Source organism: Morchella sextelata (assembly GCF_020137385.1).
Source record: "Morchella sextelata strain SCLS chromosome Unknown scls_5, whole genome shotgun sequence".
In the NCBI taxonomy this organism is placed as follows: Eukaryota; Fungi; Ascomycota; class Pezizomycetes; order Pezizales; family Morchellaceae; genus Morchella; species Morchella sextelata.
In genome coordinates this window covers 920300-941035 of record NW_025408620.1, presented here as the reverse complement: position 1 = coordinate 941035, position 20736 = coordinate 920300, and the positions used below count along the sequence as shown (strand labels likewise).

Here is a 20736-nt window from a genome sequence, read left to right as displayed (position 1 = left end):
CATTATCCGGGGTAAACACTACGGGCACTTTCCTACGACCCACCGAGGAACTAATCACACATGGGCCGCTACTGCGAGAGCGGAAGGTACGATTTGCGGGGCAAGCACGGACAGATAACACCATGGCTTGCATATGCGTTGATCTCGCACAGGTTGGTGTAAGGGGACGCAGATGATTACAGCTGGGGAAGCCTATATCCGGAGCACTTTTAGCCCCGACTTCTAGCGTCAACTACTCGACCACCACAACCCCTAAATTCCTTTTCTTTCTATATAATAATTCTACTGCTTCTTCTCTACAGTTCTATAGAGAGCTAATTAATTTATTTATTGTGGTTGAGGTGTGGTTCGACTTTAAAGTTGGTACATTTTTGGTGGTGAGCTCACTGAATGTCGCCTCTTTTTTTTACCTAATCGGGTAATTCTTTACTCCAAATCGTTCATTATTACCATATTAGAAAGGAGATCTACCACATTTACTCCATAACTGGTTAGCGTATAAATAATAGGGAAATAGTCTCAGATCCCTTGGCATTATCCTATTTATTTTAATCACTTAAAGCAGTACTTAATTGGATTAGTAATCATCAAACTGAATGTCGCGGACACTCCGGATATAGGCTTCCCCAGCTGTAGATACTTTCTGATTCCCTTCGACCGTGATGTCACATAAGCCATAGTCCATCCGGACAGATTGCCGTCGGGCACTAAGCGGACCGTTACACTTGTAACTGTGCTACTATCTTCGGCAATTGTACCGATCAGTAAGCTTTGCTTCGGGCCTGCTTAACTACCATGCATGATAGGCAGGCGGCAACGTCAACGATGGGCATACATTTTTACTTTCTGGAATTCACCTATGTTGACCTCTCGGAGTGTGTCTACGCGTAGGCGTTTAGAGTAGTACGTATAAGATACATGCATGTGTGAAGGTATTACAGCGCTGTGGACTAGATTTTTGTTTATGGAAGCATGCCAAAAGGACAAGCGGTGGGTTTCTACCCACAAGGAATTCTACCGATATCACTCACTTGCGGATGAAAATGCGGGCCCACAGTCATGATAACTGATCATCGAACTAGCTAATGCTTGGTATTAAGTTTCTTCGGGGTAGCCGAAGGCTTAAGTGTGCACCAATCGCATTTACGAGGATTGTTCAAGAATGTATTTTGTCAGCGATGATAAGCCTGCTGCGACCTGCCAGAAGGGTGAAAAGACCCAATCAGGGAATGATGTTCCATGCCAGTGATCAACCATTGGTGATCTAAGGTGTCCGCACGACCGGGGAATAACGCGGGGAAAATTAACCTGGCTATGGAGTAGCCAAATATTTACAGTGGATCGAGCCGGGGCAGGTTATTTTCTGTCCTCTATGTACATTTGACTGACGTGATGCTACCGTGCTGGCTTCGCGAGGTTATTTACTATACTAGCTCTGCACGTGATCCAAACGCACGGTCTTTAGTTGGTACCCGAATTTTGCTAGCGTTACTTGGCACCCAAATTGTAACATCGAGTGATTTATAGTGATCCGTACTCACATGTGGCCCCTCATAGGGAAATATGCCATCGATTCAGGTTCAAGACTGATTCAATAAATTGAGCAGTGGGCCAATCACATAGTTGTGAACTACAAAGAATTGCAAAGGTATAAGTCCTGGAGTTCAATTTGGCAAATGTTCCACAACTATAGCTCGAGAATCTATTATGGGTAGGTCTGTAAACTTCTGTGTTTGCAGCGAATCAATCTATAGAAATTGAGAGATCTACTCACACAATGGTACTAGCTCCTAGCCTAACGGTGGAATTTTCTCTAATTCTCATGCAAAAAAGTTCCTCTGAAGTTGACACATCCACTATAACGTGGGTCTATGGTCGAGAGACTATAGTGCCAAAGAATACAACCGAGGTGAAGATGTGGTATCGAAGGATTCGGGACTATGGACTATGGGATGGTTCAACCTTGATCAAAGATACAAGATGAGCCCTATGACGTAGCGTAGAACATGTAACGGCAATTAGGTATTTCTGGCTAGGTGATAAACTGGAACGAGGGAAGGAGGTATTGTGCAGTGGAATTAGGATTTGTAATGGGGATTTCTATTATGTTCTTTTGGTTTCTGTTACGCGAAGGTATTAGTCATTGTTGGATTATGGATGGATATATAAGGGGGCGTTGTCTTGTGTTTTTGTTTGTTTTCCTTCTTCTCTTCTTTCCTTACGCAACCTCTGTATTTATCCCACGAATACTATTCTTGTCCGCACTACGTCATAGGGCTCTAATCGGTTTATCATACCAGGTAGAGCCACCCATAGCCCATAGTCAAAGCATACCTTTACGTCCACGTCCACGTCTACGTTACTATCTAGGTTGTATTCCTTGGCACTACAGTCTATCGCCTACGGTCCCCGTGATACGTAGGTTGCGTCCTCTATCGCCAACCAATACAATACCATAGTTCACAATGTCGGAACATGCATCTATTGATTATCAACAACTCAGCGATAGTCTCCAAGCCCTTTTTCAAGCGCATCCACAGGTCGATGATACTGTTGGAACTGAAGCCTATGCACTTCTCCAACAGTGTCAACATGGTCTTGCTCAATATGCAACGGATTTACAGGAGGTAGAAGCGGAGGCCGAGAGGGCGAGGAGAAGGTTTGAGCAAGATCTTGCTGCCGCCCGAGCTCAACAGGCTCCTGTTGAAGCTGTCGCCCCTGTGCAAGCACCCAATGAAGACAACGTTCCACCTGCACCCCCAGTACCACCCGTTACAGATACTACCTATCGGTCGGAGAAGCTTCCAGATCCTGAGGTATTCAAGGGGGATCGCGATCGAGAAAGGTTACACCTGTTTAAGCAACAAATGAAGATTAAGCTATTGGGAAATGCCGATCGCTATCCTACACTACAGTCTAAATTATCCTATGCATTCAGCAGATTGGAAGGCGTTGCCGCCAATCAGTTTTTACAATATGTTGGCGAAGAAGGTATTGCTTTACCCTCTATGCTACGATTTTATGAGGTTTTAGATACTGCTTTCGGGGATCCCGATCGAATGCGTACGGCTAGAAGGAATCTTAGGAACATCCGTCAACGAAATCGAACGTTCGCCGATTATTTTGCTGAGTTCCAACGATATGCTGCTGAGTCGGGTATGGATGAAGTCTCTCGGATTGAGGCTTTGATGGAAGGTATTAATGCGGAACTCGATGAATCAATGATACACCATGACACTCCCGCAACGGTAAATGCTTGTGCGACACTCCTGCAACGGTTGGATAATCGTCGCCGAGCGGCAGAAGCTAAGCGAGGAAGTAAAAAACCTTGGACTACTACTACTACTCCGGCCCCTCGTCCTTCACCAGCAAGTCCTGTTTCTGCTCCCCGCGCTGCTGCCCCAGTCGCCAATGCACCTGTTACTGAAAGTCATCCCTCATCCCGCCCGGGAGGTGATGTACCAATGGATCTATCTGGAGGGCGTCGTCGCCCCTCCCCTACTGAAAGAAATGCCCGCTTAGTTGAGGGCCGATGTTTTTATTGCGGAGGTGTTGGACATATGGTTCGGGATTGCCCCCAAGCGAGGGCAACTGGAAATCAACCAAGGAGGCCTGTGATGAGAGGAGCAGCGTTGACAGTGGAAGAAAATGATGGAAGCGATAATGAGTCGGCAAAAGATTTGTCCCTGCACTAAGTGGCTTAGCCCAGGGACCGTTTAAGGATTTTTCTAGGATGTGTATTTCTGGTTTTTCGGTATCAGAGGAGGAAATGGATGGAAATCAACTTGTAATAACTTGTTCGATTTCACAGAATAAAAATTCGTTTATACCTACCTACGCCCTTATTGATACCGGAGCATCAGGATATGCTTTCATTGATGAATCTTTTGCACGCCACAACAATCTTACAATGACCCCTCTTAAAATACCTCGCCATGTAGACGTTATAGACGGAAGACCTATTAAGTCAGGAAAAATTACCCATATTGTCGATGTCTCGCTAGACATTCACGGCCATCAGGAGACGGCGCCATGTTTTGTAACGAAGTTAGGACACTATCCAATTGTGATGGGAATACCTTGGATGCGACGACATGATGTTACGATTCGACCGAAAGAAAATCTACTTGTTTTTGACTCTCGAAGCTGTTGTCAACACTGTTCACTCAGTGGAACTGCAGTTATTGTTCATGGTATCTCGATTCCCTTACCGGAACACCATACAATCATCGTTTCAGCAACTGAGAAATCCACTGTCGATATTGAACAATTAGTACCGAAAGAATTTCACCATCGTCTCCATATGTTCAAAGAATACGATGCTTCAATTCTCCCACCACATCGACCATCCCATGATATCGAGATAATATTGGAGGAAGGCAAACGACCACCATATGGACCTATATATGGATTATCTCAAATTGAGTTAAAAGCACTACGAGAATATCTTGATGAAAATTTACCCAAGGGATTTATTCGAGCCAGTGAATCACCAGCGGGAGCACCTATACTGTTTGTGAAGAAAAGCGATGGAACCCTTCGACTGTGTGTTGACTATCGAGGCCTAAATGCGATTACAATTAAAAATCGATATCCATTACCATTGTTAAAAGAAACCCTGGCTAAGTTATCAAGAGCACAATACTATACTAAGTTGGATTTACGATGGGGATATAATCAAATCAGGATAGCAGAAGGAGATGAATGGAAAACGGCTTTCCGGACTCGATATGGACATTTTGAATATACAGTAATGCCGTTTGGATTAGCTAATGCCCCTGCCACATTTCAGCATTGGATCAATGATATTCTACGTCCCTACCTCGATCAATTCGTAACGGCATACTTAGACGATATCCTTATCTATTCCGAAACTCTATCAGAACATAAAAACCATATTCAAAAGGTTCTAAAGGTACTTGATAAGAATCATGTTCACCTTAAACCTGAAAAATGTGAATTTATGGTTCAGGAAACAAAATACCTTGGTCTAATCCTTACTCCGGATGGGAATAGAATGGATCCAAAGAAAGTCGTTGATGTTTTGGAATGGACCACACCGACAAACCTTCGTGATGTTCAAGTATTTCTAGGATTTGCAAATTTCTATCGACGATTTATTCTAGGATATTCAAAAATTGTTGCTCCACTTACAGCTTTGATAAAGAAAAACGTTAAATTTGAATGGACGGATGAAAGGGAGGAAGCATTTCAAACCTTGAAAAAGATGTTTACAACGGCACCGATACTAGCTCATTTCAATCCGGATTGGAAAATTGTGATAGAAACCGATGCATCCGACTATGTTTCAGCAGGAATCCTATCTCAACGAGATAACGAAGGAATCCTACATCCAGTCGCTTTCTTTTCCAAGAAACATTCTCCTGCAGAATGTAACTACGAAATCTATGATAAAGAACTTTTAGCAATTATACGATGTTTCGAAGAATGGCGACATCACCTGGAGGGAGCTCAATTTCCAATTGAAGTTCTTAGCGACCATCGGAATCTTGAATATTTTATGACAACAAAATTGTTAAATCGTCGACAAGCCCGTTGGTCGGAATTTCTTTCACGCTTCGATTTCGTTATACAATTTCGACCAGGAAAACAAGGAACAAAACCAGATGCATTGACTAGGAGGTCAGGTGACCTACCTAAAGAGAGGGATGAACGGTTGACGCATCAGAGTCAAGTGATTCTGAAGCGAAAAAATTTGGATACTAAGCTAAGTTTGTTCGCGGGTTCTTTGTCAAATGAATCCGCTGAAGGAGCGTCCACTGTAGAGGAGTTATTTTCAAAAGCTTACCAAGTGGACAGTTTCCCGAATAAGATCCTCGCTATGCTCCGGAACGGCGTTCGTCACTCGAATAAGATTTCACTCGCCGAATGTATAGAAGATAACAACGGTCGGCTACTTTATCGAGGCATGCTATATGTACCAGACGATGATGACCTTCGACTAAGGCTTTTAAAAGAATACCATGATAAACCATCTGCAGGACATCCGGGTAGAGCGAAGACTCTGGAGCTTCTAAGCCGAGAATATTATTGGCCACAGATGCGGAAGTTCGTCGATCAGTATATTAGAAATTGCAATGTGTGCACCCGTAGTAAGGCATCACACAATGCACCTTATGGAGTACTTCGCCCCATGCCAATTCCCGATGGACCCTGGACAGACGTCTCGATGGATTTTGTGACTGATCTTCCTGAGAGTGATGGGTATAATGCGATTTTGGTCGTGGTGGATAGACTAACCAAAATGCGGCATCTAATACCAACGACCAAAGAGGCAGATTCAAAGGAAGTAGCGAAGCTATATATCGATTATGTTTGGAAGCTGCATGGACTACCAGATACCATTGTATCTGATCGAGGAACACAGTTCGTTGCAGAATTCTGGAAGTCGCTTTGTAATCGGTTGGAAATATCACCAAAATTCTCTACTGCATTTCACCCCCAAACAGATGGACAAACGGAAAGAATCAATGCCGTAATGGAACAGTACCTCCGAAGTTATGTTTCCTACCAACAAGATGATTGGGCTCGAATGCTACCAATGGCCGAATTTGCGACAAACAACCATGTTTCCGAAACAACAAAGGTCTCCCCGTTCTATGCCAATTCGGGAAGAAATCCAAGAATGACTTTTGGCCCTTTGGAACATGGTCGAACAACGGCTGAGGATCAAGCGAACCGTATTGCAAGAGAAATGAAGGATGTAGTAGATTTCCTAAAAGAAGAGATGTTTCGAGCGCAAAGGATACAAGAAGAATCAGCCAACAGAAATCGAACTCCAGCTCCTCGGTACCATTTAGGAGATAAAGTTTTCCTATCGACTCGTCATATTCTAACCAAACGACCTTCCAAGAAATTCGACTGGAAACGTATTGGACCTTATAGTGTTAAGCGTATTGTTAATCCCTACGCTTACGAGTTGGAACTTCCCCGGTCAATGAAAATTCACCCAGTATTTCATGTTTCACTACTGTCACCTGATGCGAATGATCCTTTACCGGGACAACAACAGTTACCACCACCTCCGGTTGAGATCGAAGGAGAAGAAGAATGGGAAGTCGAAAATATTTTGGATTCGAGGAAACGAAGAGGAAGGTTTGAGTACTTGGTACGATATAGAGGATATGATGAAGCCTCCTGGCAACCACTATCGGACCTTGAGCATTCACCTGATATTGTCAAACGATTCCACGAGCGTTATCCAGGGAAGCCTAAGCCTACCAGGAGGTAGGCCTTAGAGGGGGCGTGGTCTGTAACGGCAATTAGGTATTTCTGGCTAGGTGATAAACTGGAACGAGGGAAGGAGGTATTGTGCAGTGGAATTAGGATTTGTAATGGGGATTTCTATTATGTTCTTTTGGTTTCTGTTACGCGAAGGTATTAGTCATCGTTGGATTATGGATGGATATATAAGGGGGCGTTGTCTTGTGTTTTTGTTTGTTTTCCTTCTTCTCTTCTTTCCTTACGCAACCACTGTATTTATCCCACGAATACTATTCTTGTCCGCACTACGTCATAGGGCTCTAATCGGTTTATCATACCAGGTAGAGCCACCCATAGCCCATAGTCAAAGCATACCTTTACGTCCACGTCCACGTCTACGTTACTATCTAGGTTGTATTCCTTGGCACTACAGTCTATCGCCTACGGTCCCCGTGATAGAACAAGAATAATATTCGTAGAGTAGAATACAGAAGAAGAAGAAGAAATTTATATTGCTTTGAAGTACAAGACTTATCGCACGCCGACCCGACCGCCTAAAACACGAACCGAACAAAAGAAAGAAAGAAAACCAACAAACGCAAACACAAACACAAACAAACAACAACAAGAACAAAACGAACACAAACAAACGCAAACAATAACAAGGAAATTCCAGAACGACACTCAACCGGAAAGCCCAACGACAAGGAGAAATAACATATCTCAGCGGACTCGAGCGCTGGATCCATCAAAACAAAAAATAAAACCAAAATTAAAGAGTAAGAGGAAACTGCCCTTCCTAATCCCGTCCCTAATCATTTTCCTCCATCCCCTCTTCCAGGTCCGCCTCCGCCTCCGCCGACTCGTACCATTTCGAGAGTTGAGATTGTTTTGCAAATTGTAGGATGAGGTCCGTTCTCAGGTTTGTAAACATCCAGTTTTCCCAGGTCATCGCTCCGGGGATCTTTTCTATCAGAGGGGTACGGATTCGAGCCCACGCTGGGCATTCCATAAGTGTATGATTCGCTGAGTTTTCCATACCACACTGGCATGGGTCGGGGTCTGTATGTACTGCATATTTGTCGATTCGGGTGGTTTGGCACCGGATTCGAAATACTTTTTTTGCTTCCGTAAGGGTAAGTTTCGCTATCTTGGGAGGGGGGCGTAATTCCCCCCGGTGGTGGTAGTTCGGTATTGATTGTGAATTCCATTCTTCCAACAGGTGGTCGCGTAGTAGTTTATTTTGGTTCCACTTATCTCTCGCATTTCCGGGGGTCTAGTATGGGAGTAGTAGGGAGGCGATTCGGTGTAAGCCTGTTCCTTTGATATTTGCTTCTCTGTATGGGAGGAGCTCGATCAGGGATTCATTGTTGGGGTGGGTTGCGTCGGTGCAGAGTATTCTAGTTCCGTACTTTCTTGAGCGATATGTCAGGAGATGTTCTAAGGGGGGTAAGCCTGCTTCTCGGAGGAGTTTAGCTCTTTTGGTCCATCGTGGTAGGCCGGTGATGATCCGGGCCGCTTCATTATATAGTGGTTCGAGGGATCTTATAATGTGGTCTGCGCCAGTCCACCACGCCTCGGATCCGTAGAGTAGACTTGGGAGGAAGCCTTGTGTTATGATGTGGTGGACCGTTTTAACTGTTATGCCTGGCAGGCGGACGGTGTATCGAATCTGGTGGAGGGCTTTAAGGCCTTTTGCGATCGCTGCTTCGATGTGGGGCCGGAAGGAGATGGTCGGATCTATCCAGACTCCTACATATTTCAGCCTCTCCTTGGGGTGTATGTTGGTATTGTTAATTTTGACCGGAAGTCATGGTTGTTGTGTGGATGATGTAGTGGGCCGGAAGAAGATCAGGTCGGATTTATCCGGGTCGTACTTGATTTGGAGTGGCTTAGCTTTTATTAGTCTCTCTCTCATTCGTTCCTCCATTCTCTTGATTGTGAAGCCTGGTGTTTTGGATATTTGCACCAGCGCATCGTCATCGATGTATGTGGTGTCCATCTCTTTCGGGCTGCTTGTTGGGTCCAGGATTACTCCAGCATAGATCATGAATAGTACCGGAGACATGGGGCTACCTTGCGGCACTCCAGAATCATAGGGCTGTGGTTCCTCTAGCTCATGGTTAAATGTAATGGCAGCCATGTGGTTTAGTTATGCGAGGTGTTAGGGTACGAAGAGCAAGGGTTGTATACTGTGGTTGGGATTTGTACAGCGGGTTTCTATTATGTTCTTTCTGTTTCTGTTATGCGAGGGTATGAGTCAGCATTGGGATAGGGTATGGATATATAAGGGGGGCGTTGCCTCGTGATTTCTTGTTTCTCTTTCTTTTTCTTTCTTCTTTACGCAACCTCTGTACTTTACAGTTACGAATACTATTTGGTTCGCGCTACGTCATAGGGTTTACCCGGTATACTAGACCAGGTACAACCATCCATAGTCCATAGTCCACAGTCCCCGTTCTCGCCTTAGGTATACCCTTCGGCCCCATAGTCCATAGTCCACGAATCTCCTACGTCTACTTCTTCGCCTCGGTTGTATTCCTTGACTTCATAGTTCCTACGCCCATAGTCCCCGTTACACTTAGGTTGCGTCCTCTACAGCCAACCGATACAACACTACCTTGCTTAGCTCTGGTCGCGACTATGTCCGACATCACTCAGGATACGCTGTTGCAGCGTCTTTCAGAATTTCTGACCACCTATGGTCCCCTCCCAGCCGATATAGACTTCGGCGAAGAACTTACGGTGGCTCATAGTCTTATTGCTGAGTGTTTGGAGGCTCTCACCAAGTCTCTTGACACCCCCGCGCCACTAGAACCCGTTATCGACACGGCTCAGGAAGAGGTCATTGCCGGCCTCACTACAGAACTAGAAGCAGCCAATGAAAAGGCTGCCGATTTTTGGCAAACCTTGTGCGATAACCAGGAAGATTCTACCGAAATCATCCGAGGTCGCGACGAGGTTATCGTTGCTTTGAAGTTTTTGGGGAAATGCCAGTGCTAAGCGATAGTTCTGTAGCTTTTAAACTTGTAATATTGTAAACCGGATTCCGCTCGCTGAGTGACTGATGATGCCACTAAGACGAAGCGGAACCCTTCCCTATTTATACATGTTGGAACCTATTCAAAGGCCCACTTTCTAATACTAATGAGATAACGATAATGGAATAAGACAATCAACCCGAAGATAACCCCAATAGAAAAGCGCCCCCACATAGTCCCGGTCATCCATTCTAATTCCGACACGTAACCATGAACCCCGCAATTGCCAGTAACCGAGCTGTATCATGCTATTGTCCTAGAGCTACTTCCCTAAGTAGAATGGCCTGCAGCCATAAGCCCCGCTTCTATTCCGTTCCGGGTGAGACACCCAATAGTAAGCGTGCCCTCACAACAGCCTAATACTAGTGTGGTTGCACCCGGTGCCCCTACACCCCTCGGTACCTTTCTATGCTTGTTCCTTCGTTACCCGACCGTACTCACATCACAACCCATCACTCATATAATCCTTGTTCCTTGACTTAGGAGCAGTATTCGTATTTCCTGTAACACTACTCCCCCTTCCTAGACGTCGCCCTCGACCGTTAAAACCTCTCTATGATAAAAACCCTTTGGGAAAAGTCATAGAGTAGGAAAGGTATCGAGCTAGTCTTCCCTAGTCCGCTGTCGTTTCAGAGGTCGTCTCGAGTCGGTGACTGGCCCTTGACTCCGCGTATGGGGCCGAGTGTTGGTGACCGGTTTGAAGTTCTCATCTAAGAGTGCCTCTTGAGGGTCGGGTGTTGCGAGTCGTTTTCGTGTATTCTGTTGTCTGCCCGTGTTGGGATCCTCTCGATAAGGTCTTAGCAACATCTCGTGGAATACGTCATGAATCTTCCATTCTGCCGGAAGATTCAATCTATAAGCCCTGTTTCCTACGGCCGCGGCAACCTCGAAGGGGCCTGTAAACTTGTCCGACCATTTATTGTAACCACCGAGGTTCCGAGTATCCAGCAAAACCTTTTGACCGATTGTGAACCGCTGAACTGCTGGCCCTGGCCTTGACGCCATCCTGTCAAAGGTCTTCTGCAGCGTGTCTCTCGCTGACTCATGGGCTAGGAGAAGGTCTTCTAGGTAGGTGCTTCCCTTGGCATCCAGCTGTCCGATTTTCGCATCCGTTGGCCAATCTGTTCGCGGGTGGAAACCATAGTTACAGTAGAACGGCGATTGTCCTGTCGACGAGTGTTTCGCATTATTGTATGCATACTCACAAATCGGTAGTAGGTCCTTCCATTTCTTTCCTGTTCCGGCGGTGTAGGCCCGGATGTAGGATTCGAGGTGCTGGTTGGTCTTTTCTGTTTGTCCATCCGTCTGTGGGTGGAACGAGGTCGAGAGTCTTCTACCAATCCCTAGTCGTTCTGTGACCGCAGCCCAGAATGCCGATACGAACTGTGTTCCCCTGTCAGAGACAATACTCCTAGGAAGTCCGTGAAAGCGCCAAATGTCTTTGACAAAGGCGTTGGCGGTCTGTTCCGCGTTGATTCCCGTCATTGGAATGAAGTGAGCCATTTTCGTAAAACGGTCCACGACTACCAATACGTTACGGAATCCTGATTTCTCCTTTGGCATTTCTACTACGAAATCCATTGAGATATCAGTCCAAGGTGTGGTGGCTAACTCTAGGGGTTGAGGGAGTGACAAGTGTCTCCGACGTTGCTTGGCTCTCTGGCACACATCGCAAGTCTTGACGAAGTTGGCTACATCCGTGGACATTCCTGGCCACCAGTAGTTCCTATCGATCAACTCAAGGGTTTTATCCCTTCCTAGATGCCCCGCTACGGGTCTGTCATGATGATCCTCGATGACTTGTCTGACCGCGTATCCTGGCACTACCCAACGACCATCGTGGGTGGCCTCATTCGATCCCGGGGTCCATTCAGTGGCAAGCTCCGTTATTACGGCATCAGCTTCCTCTGTCCCGAAGACTTCAAGGTTTGCGTCAGGGAGAGGTTCATCCCGGAACACTCTCCGAACCCATTGTCTGTCCTGTTCATACCAGTCTTGTAGTGGCTGAGGCAGCTCAGTACCTGGTATGTCGTACCACTGATCCAACGGAGTCCATTCTTCCTCGGGGTTGCCAATGATTTCAGGGCCAGTTTCTGCGCTGGTCCGTGATTTCCTGACAAATTGTTCTGCGCTGAGCAACTGTTTTACGGGTTGTTCACGCATTACTCCCCCTTCCATAGCGAACTCTGGGCGCCTTGTAAGTGCATCTGGCTTGCCATTCTTTTCGCCTGGTCGGTAATGGATCCTGAAGCGAAAAGGTGCTATCTTTTCGGCCCATCTGGCTTGTCTTCTCGACAACTTCTTGGTCGTTGTGAAGTACTGTAGGTTCTGATGATCCGAATGTATCTGGATAGGAATATCCGTTCCTTCCAGCCAATGTCTCCAAGTCAGGAGAGCAGAAACTATAGCGAGTATCTCCTTGTCATAGATCTCGTAGTTTACCTCTGCCTCGTTAAACTTGCGAGAGTGGTAAGCTACCGGGTGTAGAATACCGTCCTCGAACACCTGAGAGAGTACTGCGGCCTCAGCCCAGTCACTCGCGTCAGTTTCTATGATCGCTTCACGGTGTTCATCATAGTGTCGTAGTATTGGAGCAGACGTAAACCTCTCCTTGAGTTCATCGAAAGCGCTTTGCTGTTCACTGCTCCATCGCCATACGGAACCTTTCTTCAAGAGATCGGTCATTGGTCGGCAAACTTCGGAGTACCTGTGGATGAACCGTCGTAGGAAGTTGGCGAATCCGAGGAAACATTGAAGTTCCTTGACCTTGGTGGGTGGTAACCATTCCGTGATTGCCTTCACCTTTTTAGGCGAGACCTGGTTCCCTTTCCCTGATAGTACAAATCCCAGGAATTCTACCTCCTGTTTGTACCATTCCGTTTTCTCGAGGTTCCCGTATAGATGGTTTTGTTGCAGTCGCTCCAATATCTTCCTCACAAGAGTCGTATGCTCTTCCTTAGTCTTTGAATATATTAGAATATCATCCAAGTAAACTACTACGCCTTGATCTAAAAGATCCTTGAATATGGTATTGACCATGACCTGGAACGACGCCGGTGCATTGGTTAAGCCAAAAGGCATTACCCTATATTCGAAGTGGCCGTACTTCGTTCTGAAAGCTGTTTTCCATTCCTCGCCGGCAGCAATCCTAATCAAGTTATAGCCATTTTTCAGGTCTATCTTGGTAAAGAACTCTGCTCCTTTCGTCGAATCGGCCAACTCTGTCATGAGGGGAAGGGGGTAGCGATTCTTGACTGTGATAGCATTTAAGCCACGAAAGTCTACGCACAACCTCAGTTTTCCATTGGCTTTCTTCACGAACAGGATCGGTGCTGCTGCCGGGCTGGTGGAGGGGACTATTTTGCCAGAGGCTAGCATTTCGTCCAAGTACTCCCGGAGTGCCTTTTGTTCCACTGGGGAGAGCGCATAGATCGGCCCCCATGGAGGCTGCTTTCCTTCCATAAGGGGAATGGTATGGTCCCATTCAGAGTGATCAGGTAGTCGATCGGCTCCCTCCTTAGAGAAGACGTCGACGAAGTCCTGGTACTCCATTGGTATAGCACTAGCGAGAGTCTCGCCTACCAATGCCCTTGCCCAGAAGGGGTGCTGCTTGATCACCATCTGTGTCTCGGGTGACGTCCTCAACAGCCTGATGACCAGCTCTTCTGGGTCTTCTTCGTATATATCATACATGGTCCTGAAGCATCCCTTCACTTGACAATTGATGTTGTCGAAGGTGACCTTGTTCTGTCCCCAATGTATGGTAGGTTGATGCTCTTTAAGCCATCGATGTGATATGACGAGGTCTTCTCCTGCGAACGAGCCAACCTCACAGACGATGTCTCTGTCTAGATGGTTGCCGACGCGGAGGGTAAGGGATTGGGTGATGTGAGTGCCGGAGTTAGGCATAGGGGTACCGTCAGCCTGTCTGATGATGAGGGGCTTGGGTCGAGGTTGAGTTGGGATCTTGAGACGGTGGACACAGTTCCAGGACATAACCCAGTCCTCCGTTCCACTGTCTAGGAGTGCGTTGACTATTTCTGCATGTTGGGTACTAGTTGCGGGGTGGTTCCAAGAGATCTCAATCTCAAGGCGGGTTTCTTGGTGATGTGAAGACATGTTCGTATGTTTAACAAGTGTAAGGTAAGGTTGTTCTTGGGTACAAGTGGGTTGATGTTGATAGTTCTTGTTCTGAGCGCGGGGCGAGGGAGTTTATATAGAAAATTCGAGCGTTTGATAGAGATCATAGTCCAACACTTATGCGCCAGGCGTTTTTTTCGGAATGTGACCTTGCTTCTCAGAATGTGTGTAAAGAGAATTTCAATTGCTCAAAATAACAAAACCGATAGAACATAACATAGCCCGATCCCTTAGAAAAGTCTTTTTCCCAAACAGAATAAAAAGCCGTAACACAACATAGAATGAAACACCGCAAAATAGAAATACCCAATCAATTTAGTCCTCCAAATTCGTAATCCTTGCCCTAAATGCCTCATTTTGTGGCCCCAATTTTCGTTTCTTATCACCCTCCCTTCCGTGGTCCTTTCTCCCGGAAGGATACTCTTTTCTCTTCAGGTTCGTTAACCTGACCTTACTCGTCGCTACGCAATCCTTTACGAAGTGGTTATCTCTACCACAACGGAAACACTTTCCTTCCTTCTGCCATTTCTCCTTCTCTTCCTTGGTAACACCTAAGTCATCCGAGGTCTTGGAGTTGTTGGCTGATGCGGGGAAAGTTTTCCGCGGATTTGCATTGTTGCGCGATTTCCGCCGTTCTGTTTTTTCCTCGCGAGGTTTCACAGTGTCTTTACCTCGCAGGATTTCTTTCCGCGCCTTCACCTCGTGGTCCTTGCGTCCGACTTTTCGTACCCAGGCTAACCAGTCCACGAAATCTTCAGGCTCCTCAATCGCATTAGAGAGCCTCTGTTCCAGTGAGGAGTTTATTCCTGTTAGGATCATGGATCTCATGACAACTGGTCCAACTCGTGCGTCCCATTCCAGGTTCTGCATCTCATTGATGTAGTCGTCGATTGGGTCAGTCTGCCGGAGCTTGTCCATTTTTTGCTTGGCCTGTTCCTGACTCGTGCGGTTGCCATATTGGGTGCGGAGTTCTTGCTTGAACCGTTCCCAGGTTCCGATACTGCTGTCCACAGCTAACCTCTCCGTGAAATTCCGCCAGAAATTCGCCGCACTACCGGTAAACTCGAGGGATGCCCACATAATCTTAGTGCCGTTGTCCCATTGGACCTTCTTCTGGAGACTGATTAGGATTTCCATCTGATCGATCCAGAGTCTTACGTCTTGATCGGCTTTTCCGGAGAAGGGAATGTTGGCCTTTTTGGGTGCATCACCTACGGTGGCACGAGGGGGGTGCGAGAGTTCTTGTTCTCGTTGGCGCCTCCTTTCCTGTCTTCGTTTTTTACGTTCCAGCCGCCTGCGGCGTTCGTCCTCCGAATCTGAGGAGTCCGATGGGGATGATCCGGGTGCTTCCGGGGCGTTACCTCCCTGATTGCCATTCCCGTTACCTCCACCTTGTACTCCTTGACCTCCTCCCTTGTTGCCATCCCCGTTACCTCCACCTTGTGCTCCTTGACCCCCTTGCTTCCCTTGTTGGCCTGGGTCTTCGAGGTCTTCACTGGATTCGGAGCCGGCTGGAGGGGCGACTGGTTGTTGGGGAGGTGGTCTAGGAGGTGGGCCTGATCCGCCGCCACCTGTTTCTGGGGCCAGTGGTTTTTCCGCAGCCGCTTTACGGGCTGTTTCCCTCATCTGCTCCATCATTTCTTCTAGAGCCGTCCTTGTTCCAGAGAACCCATCTACCAAGGATACCTGCTGCTGCATGGTCCTCTCCAATTGTGCCAGTGTAGCTGCTACGCCATCTGGGACTTGGGCTGGGCCATCCTTCGGCAGTCTTTGAATCCAGTCGGCCAGTATAGTTATGTGCTGGGCCTGCTCTTCCTGCCGCTGTTGGTGGGCCCTAGTAGTGGTGACGATCTGTTCCAAGACTTGACCGAGGTTCGTAGTAGTTGCGGCTGTCTCTGCCCGCACTTGCGCGAGGATGTACCCATCTCGGCGCTCCCGTTCTTCTTGGTCCTGGTTGAACTTCATCTGCAATTCGCGGATGAGTTTGGTCTGTTCTTCGTGCTGCTGGGTAAGCTGCGCCGCGTGCTGCCGAGTAATTTCCCTGATTGCGGGCAGGTCTTGGATGCTCACAGTGAGGTCTCCAAGTCCGCGACTCAGCTGCTGAACCACTGGGGCTCCTCTCCGTTCGATTTCCTGCCCGATGATTTCTCCAAAGGGGTGCTCGATACGGCGTTCTTCCACGTCCATATTCGTGTCTTCATCGTCTTCCGTTCCCCTGAGGACCGAGGGCCTCGGAATAGAAGATCGTTCTCTGATTGGCGTCTTGTACGGGGAATAGTCTCGGTAGTCCCCTTGCCTGCGGGAGCGGGGTTGGCCATAGGATGCGGCCGGCTGAGTCGATCTGAAGAGGTCGCTGATTGGCATGTCCAGATCCCTCCTGTGGCGCTGTCTCGCTTGGGTCTCGACTATACCTCGATCTCTCACGGTGATCGAGCTCTCCATGTTGTAGTCTTCCTCCATTTGTTGCTGATGACCCCTTGACATCGCTAAGTTGCTCGATTCTGAGTTGTGGCTGTCTTCTGCACCAGGGTTGAGCGACGAACCAAGGGACGGAGTGAGCTAATCCGTAGGATTGCTGACTGAGGGTGACTTTGATGGGGAAGAGTTCGGGATAGTTGAGGATCTCCGGGTCGTGTTCTTCGAACGTACAAGTAGTACCTGCTTCGGTAAAAAACCCGGCGTACTCGAGGTATCCGCAATAGAGGTGTTCGGCACTGCCTCTGCGAACGACAAAAGAGGTGGTGCAAGTAAAGTTATCGATAGCTGCTGTTGCTACTCGGGGATGCATACGGTATCAAAGAGTCCTTCTAGTAGACTACTTTCTTATTCTTTTACTTGAGCGCACGGTGACTATCCGCCACAAACAAAATACTCTCAAGTATTGGTGTAAGCAAGTAGTTGTCTTATCGGGACGTTGATAATATGCGACCGATAAAATAATAGCGTAGTGGATAAGGTACAATATAGTGTTTGGGGAAATGCCAGTGCTAAGCGATAGTTCTGTAGCTTTTAAACTTGTAATATTGTAAACCGGATTCCGCTCGCTGAGTGACTGATGATGCCACTAAGATGAAGCGGAACCCTTCCCTATTTATACATGTTGGAACCTATGCCAAGGCCCACTTTCTAATACTAATGAGATAACGATAATGGAATAAGACAATCAACCCGAAGATAACCCCAATAGAAAAGCGCCCCCGCATAGTCCCGGTCATCCATTCTAATTCCGACACGTAACCATGAACCCCGCAATTGCTAGTAACCGAGCTGTATCATGCTATTGTCCTAGAGCTACTTCCCTAAGTAGAATGGCCTGCAGCCATAAGCCCCGCTTCTATTCCGTTCCGGGTGAGACACCCAATAGTAAGCGTGCCCTCACAACAGCCTAATACTAGTGTGGTTGCACCCGGTGCCCCCACACCCCTCGGTACCTTTCTATGCTTGTTCCTTCGTTACCCGACCGTACTCACATCACAACCCATCACTCATATAATCCTTGTTCCTTGACTTAGGAGCAGTATTCGTATTTCCTGTAACATGAAGATTGAGCTGGAGGAATCGAAGGTTGAAGAAGAAGAGCTTCGGTTCCGTCTGGCACTACACCAGGAAAGTCTCGTCACTGCCGACGAGAACCTCGCTGATGCTGAAGATGAAATTCTTCACATCACCTCTGTTGCAAAAGCTTGGGAAGTTCAAGCCAATGCCACCATTGCCGATCTTCGCTCCCGTGTCTCCGTTTCTGCCGCTAGAGTCAAAACCCAATCTCGCCATGTTTCCAAGTCTCGCTACCTCACCCCTCGCTCCCAAGACCCCCGTACCATCAACAATTGACGAGAAAAGACAATTGAACAAGTGTCTCAAAAGCCGGCGTTAAAAGGTCAGCCCCTTTGGTAAAAAATGGCAAACCAAAGGGGCCAGCCCCGCCACCTGTTTCTGTTCTCCCTGCTGCTACTGTGTCTGAGGACGAGATGTCCGAAGACTCTCTTGTCGTTACCTGCTCAGTTTCTCAGAATCCTGGCTCTGTTATACCCACCTATGCCCTTATTGATACCGGAGCCTCTGGATATGCTTTTATTGACGAATCTTTTGTACGCCATAATAATCTCACAATGACCCGCCTTAAAGTACCTCGTCAGGTAGACGTTATGGATGGGAGGCCTATCGAATCAGGAAAAATCACCCATATTGTCAATGTGTCGCTGGATATCCATGGTCATCGGGAAACTGCATCATGTTTTGTCACGAAGCTAGGTCACTATCCAATTGTGATGGGAATACCTTGGATGCGACGTCACGATGTTACGATTCGGCCGAAGGAAAATTTACTTGTTTTTGACTCTCAAAGCTGTTGCCAACACTGTTCATTCAGTGGAACGACAGTCACTGTCCATGGAATATCGATCCCTCTACCGGAACATCATACTGTTGTCGTTTCAGCAGTTGAGAAATCCACCGTCGACGTCGAGCAACTAGTACCAAAGGAGTTCCACCATCGTCTCCATATGTTCGAAGAATATGATGCCTCAGCCCTTCCACCTCATCGACCGTACCTGTAACGGCAGCTACGTATTTCGGCTAGGTGATGAACTGGGATGAGGGAAGGAGGTATCGTGCAGTGGAATTAGGATTTGTAATGGGGATTTCGGTTATGATCTTTGGGTTTCTGTTACGCGAAGGTATTAGTCATCGTTGGATTATGGATGGATATATAAGGGGGCGTTGTCTTGTGCTTTTGTTTGTTTTCCTTCTTCTCTTTCTTCCTTACGCAACCTCTGTATTTATTCTACGAATACTATTCTTTGTTCGCACTACGTCATAGGGCTCCAACCGGTTTATCATACCAGGCAGAGCCACCCTATAGTCCATAGTCAAAGCATACCTTTACGTCTACGTTCACGTCTACGTCACTACCGAGGTTGTATTCCTTGGCACCACAGTCTATTGCCTATAGCCCCCGTGATACGTAGGTTGCGTCCTCTATCGCCAACCAATACAACACCATAGTCTACAATGTCGGAACATGTCCATGTCGATTATCAACAACTCAATGATAATCTCCAAAGATTTTTTGAAGCGCATCCACAGGTCGATCACGTTGTCGGAGCTGAAGCCTATGCGCTTCTTCAACAATGTCAAAATGGTCTTATCCAATACGCAACGGATTTACAGGAGGTAGAAGCGGAAGCTGAGAGGGCAAGAAGGATGTTTGAACGAGATCTTACTGCTGCCCGAGCTCAACGAACTGCTGTTGAGGTTGTGGCCCCTGACGAAGAACCTATTGGAAACAATGCTCCACCTGTACCTCCAGCACCCCCAGTTACAGGTACCACCTATCGGTCGGAGAAACTCCCAGACCCCGACGTGTTCAGAGGGGATCGTGATCGAGAAAGGTTACACTTATTTAAACAACAAATGAAAATTAAGCTACTAGGAAACATCGATCGCTATCCCACACTACAGTCTAAACTATCATACGCGTTCAGCAGATTGGAAGGCGCTGCTGCCAATCAGTTCTTACAGTACATGGGAGAAGAAGGTATTGCCTTACCCTCTATGACACGATTTTATGAGATTCTGGATACAGCTTTTGGAGACCCCGATCGAATGCGTACAGCTAGAAGGAATCTTCGAAACATCAGACAACGCACTCGAACCTTTGCCGATTATTTCGCTGAATTTCAACGGTATGCTGCTGAGTCGGGTATGGATGAAGTCTCTCGGATTGAGGCTTTGATGGAAGGAATTAATGGGGAACTGGACGAATCTGTGAGGGATGCGTACCAGACCACAAGAGTACACTACGCAGAGCTCAGAGTTCGGCTAACAGCTACAAAGGTAGAAGTCTCCAAGGTCTCTTCAGTCAACGTCGAGTATGATTCTCCTTGATCCGATACGGGCCCCGCGAGCTACGTTATCAACAAAGATTCACTAGAGTTAGCGTGTGGTGTTCGGCCGACTTCGACGTAATAGTTCAGGTAGAGTTCGAAGTCACAATAGAATAAAGTATTTCCAAAAGTGTAGTCAAATAAAGTTGTAACTCGCGTATCAACGATTTATATTGTTAAGACTCTGATTTCGCCGATGATGGTTTGGCTAGTCAGTGAATGACACAGTATTTATATCCCTCGCTTATGTCTCGAGGACCCAGTCTAATAATACAGAATACACTCGGGGCATGCCCGAGACCCTGAAAAACAACCAAGAACATTTAACTCCTAAGTCCGTACCCTAAACTCCTAAACCCACTAAAACCCCTCAACCTATTTATCCACTCTAATGCACGTTTCCCTGTCGATGTTTCTTCTCCATCGGCCGTCTGGTGGATAATCGT

At 47.0% G+C, this 20736-nt stretch overlaps 7 protein-coding genes across 7 annotated transcripts; 4 read left to right on the top strand and 3 right to left on the bottom strand.

Moving 5' to 3' along the window:
• Positions 1 to 2465: 2465 nt before the first annotated feature.
• Positions 2466 to 3695, top strand: H6S33_010773 (uncharacterized protein; the record flags this gene model as incomplete). The annotated part of the gene is made up of 1 exon (XM_044842129.1): positions 2466 to 3695. The coding sequence occupies one exon, from the start codon at positions 2466 to 2468 to the stop codon at positions 3693 to 3695; it is 1230 nt and encodes a 409-aa protein (XP_044696703.1).
• Positions 3696 to 3769: 74 nt separating this feature from the next.
• H6S33_010772 (uncharacterized protein) lies at positions 3770 to 7252 on the top strand (the record flags this gene model as incomplete). The annotated part of the gene is made up of 1 exon (XM_044842128.1): positions 3770 to 7252. One exon carries the CDS (start codon positions 3770 to 3772, stop codon positions 7250 to 7252), a length of 3483 nt encoding a protein of 1160 aa, XP_044696702.1.
• Positions 7253 to 8035: 783 nt separating this feature from the next.
• On the bottom strand, positions 8036 to 9367 carry H6S33_010771 (uncharacterized protein; the record flags this gene model as incomplete). Its single annotated transcript, XM_044842127.1, has 3 exons — positions 8036 to 8500; positions 8558 to 8990; positions 9102 to 9367. 3 exons carry the CDS (start codon positions 9365 to 9367, stop codon positions 8036 to 8038), a joined length of 1164 nt encoding a protein of 387 aa, XP_044696701.1.
• Positions 9368 to 9867: 500 nt separating this feature from the next.
• H6S33_010770 (uncharacterized protein) lies at positions 9868 to 10227 on the top strand (the record flags this gene model as incomplete). The annotated part of the gene is made up of 1 exon (XM_044842126.1): positions 9868 to 10227. The coding sequence occupies one exon, from the start codon at positions 9868 to 9870 to the stop codon at positions 10225 to 10227; it is 360 nt and encodes a 119-aa protein (XP_044696700.1).
• Positions 10228 to 10868: 641 nt separating this feature from the next.
• On the bottom strand, positions 10869 to 14384 carry H6S33_010769 (uncharacterized protein; the record flags this gene model as incomplete). The annotated part of the gene is made up of 1 exon (XM_044842125.1): positions 10869 to 14384. One exon carries the CDS (start codon positions 14382 to 14384, stop codon positions 10869 to 10871), a length of 3516 nt encoding a protein of 1171 aa, XP_044696699.1.
• Positions 14385 to 14720: 336 nt separating this feature from the next.
• H6S33_010768 (uncharacterized protein) lies at positions 14721 to 16889 on the bottom strand (the record flags this gene model as incomplete). Its single annotated transcript, XM_044842124.1, has 1 exon — positions 14721 to 16889. The coding sequence occupies one exon, from the start codon at positions 16887 to 16889 to the stop codon at positions 14721 to 14723; it is 2169 nt and encodes a 722-aa protein (XP_044696698.1).
• Positions 16890 to 19415: 2526 nt separating this feature from the next.
• H6S33_010767 (uncharacterized protein) lies at positions 19416 to 20291 on the top strand (the record flags this gene model as incomplete). Its single annotated transcript, XM_044842122.1, has 1 exon — positions 19416 to 20291. The coding sequence occupies one exon, from the start codon at positions 19416 to 19418 to the stop codon at positions 20289 to 20291; it is 876 nt and encodes a 291-aa protein (XP_044696697.1).
• Between the last annotated feature and the right edge of the window lie 445 nt (positions 20292 to 20736).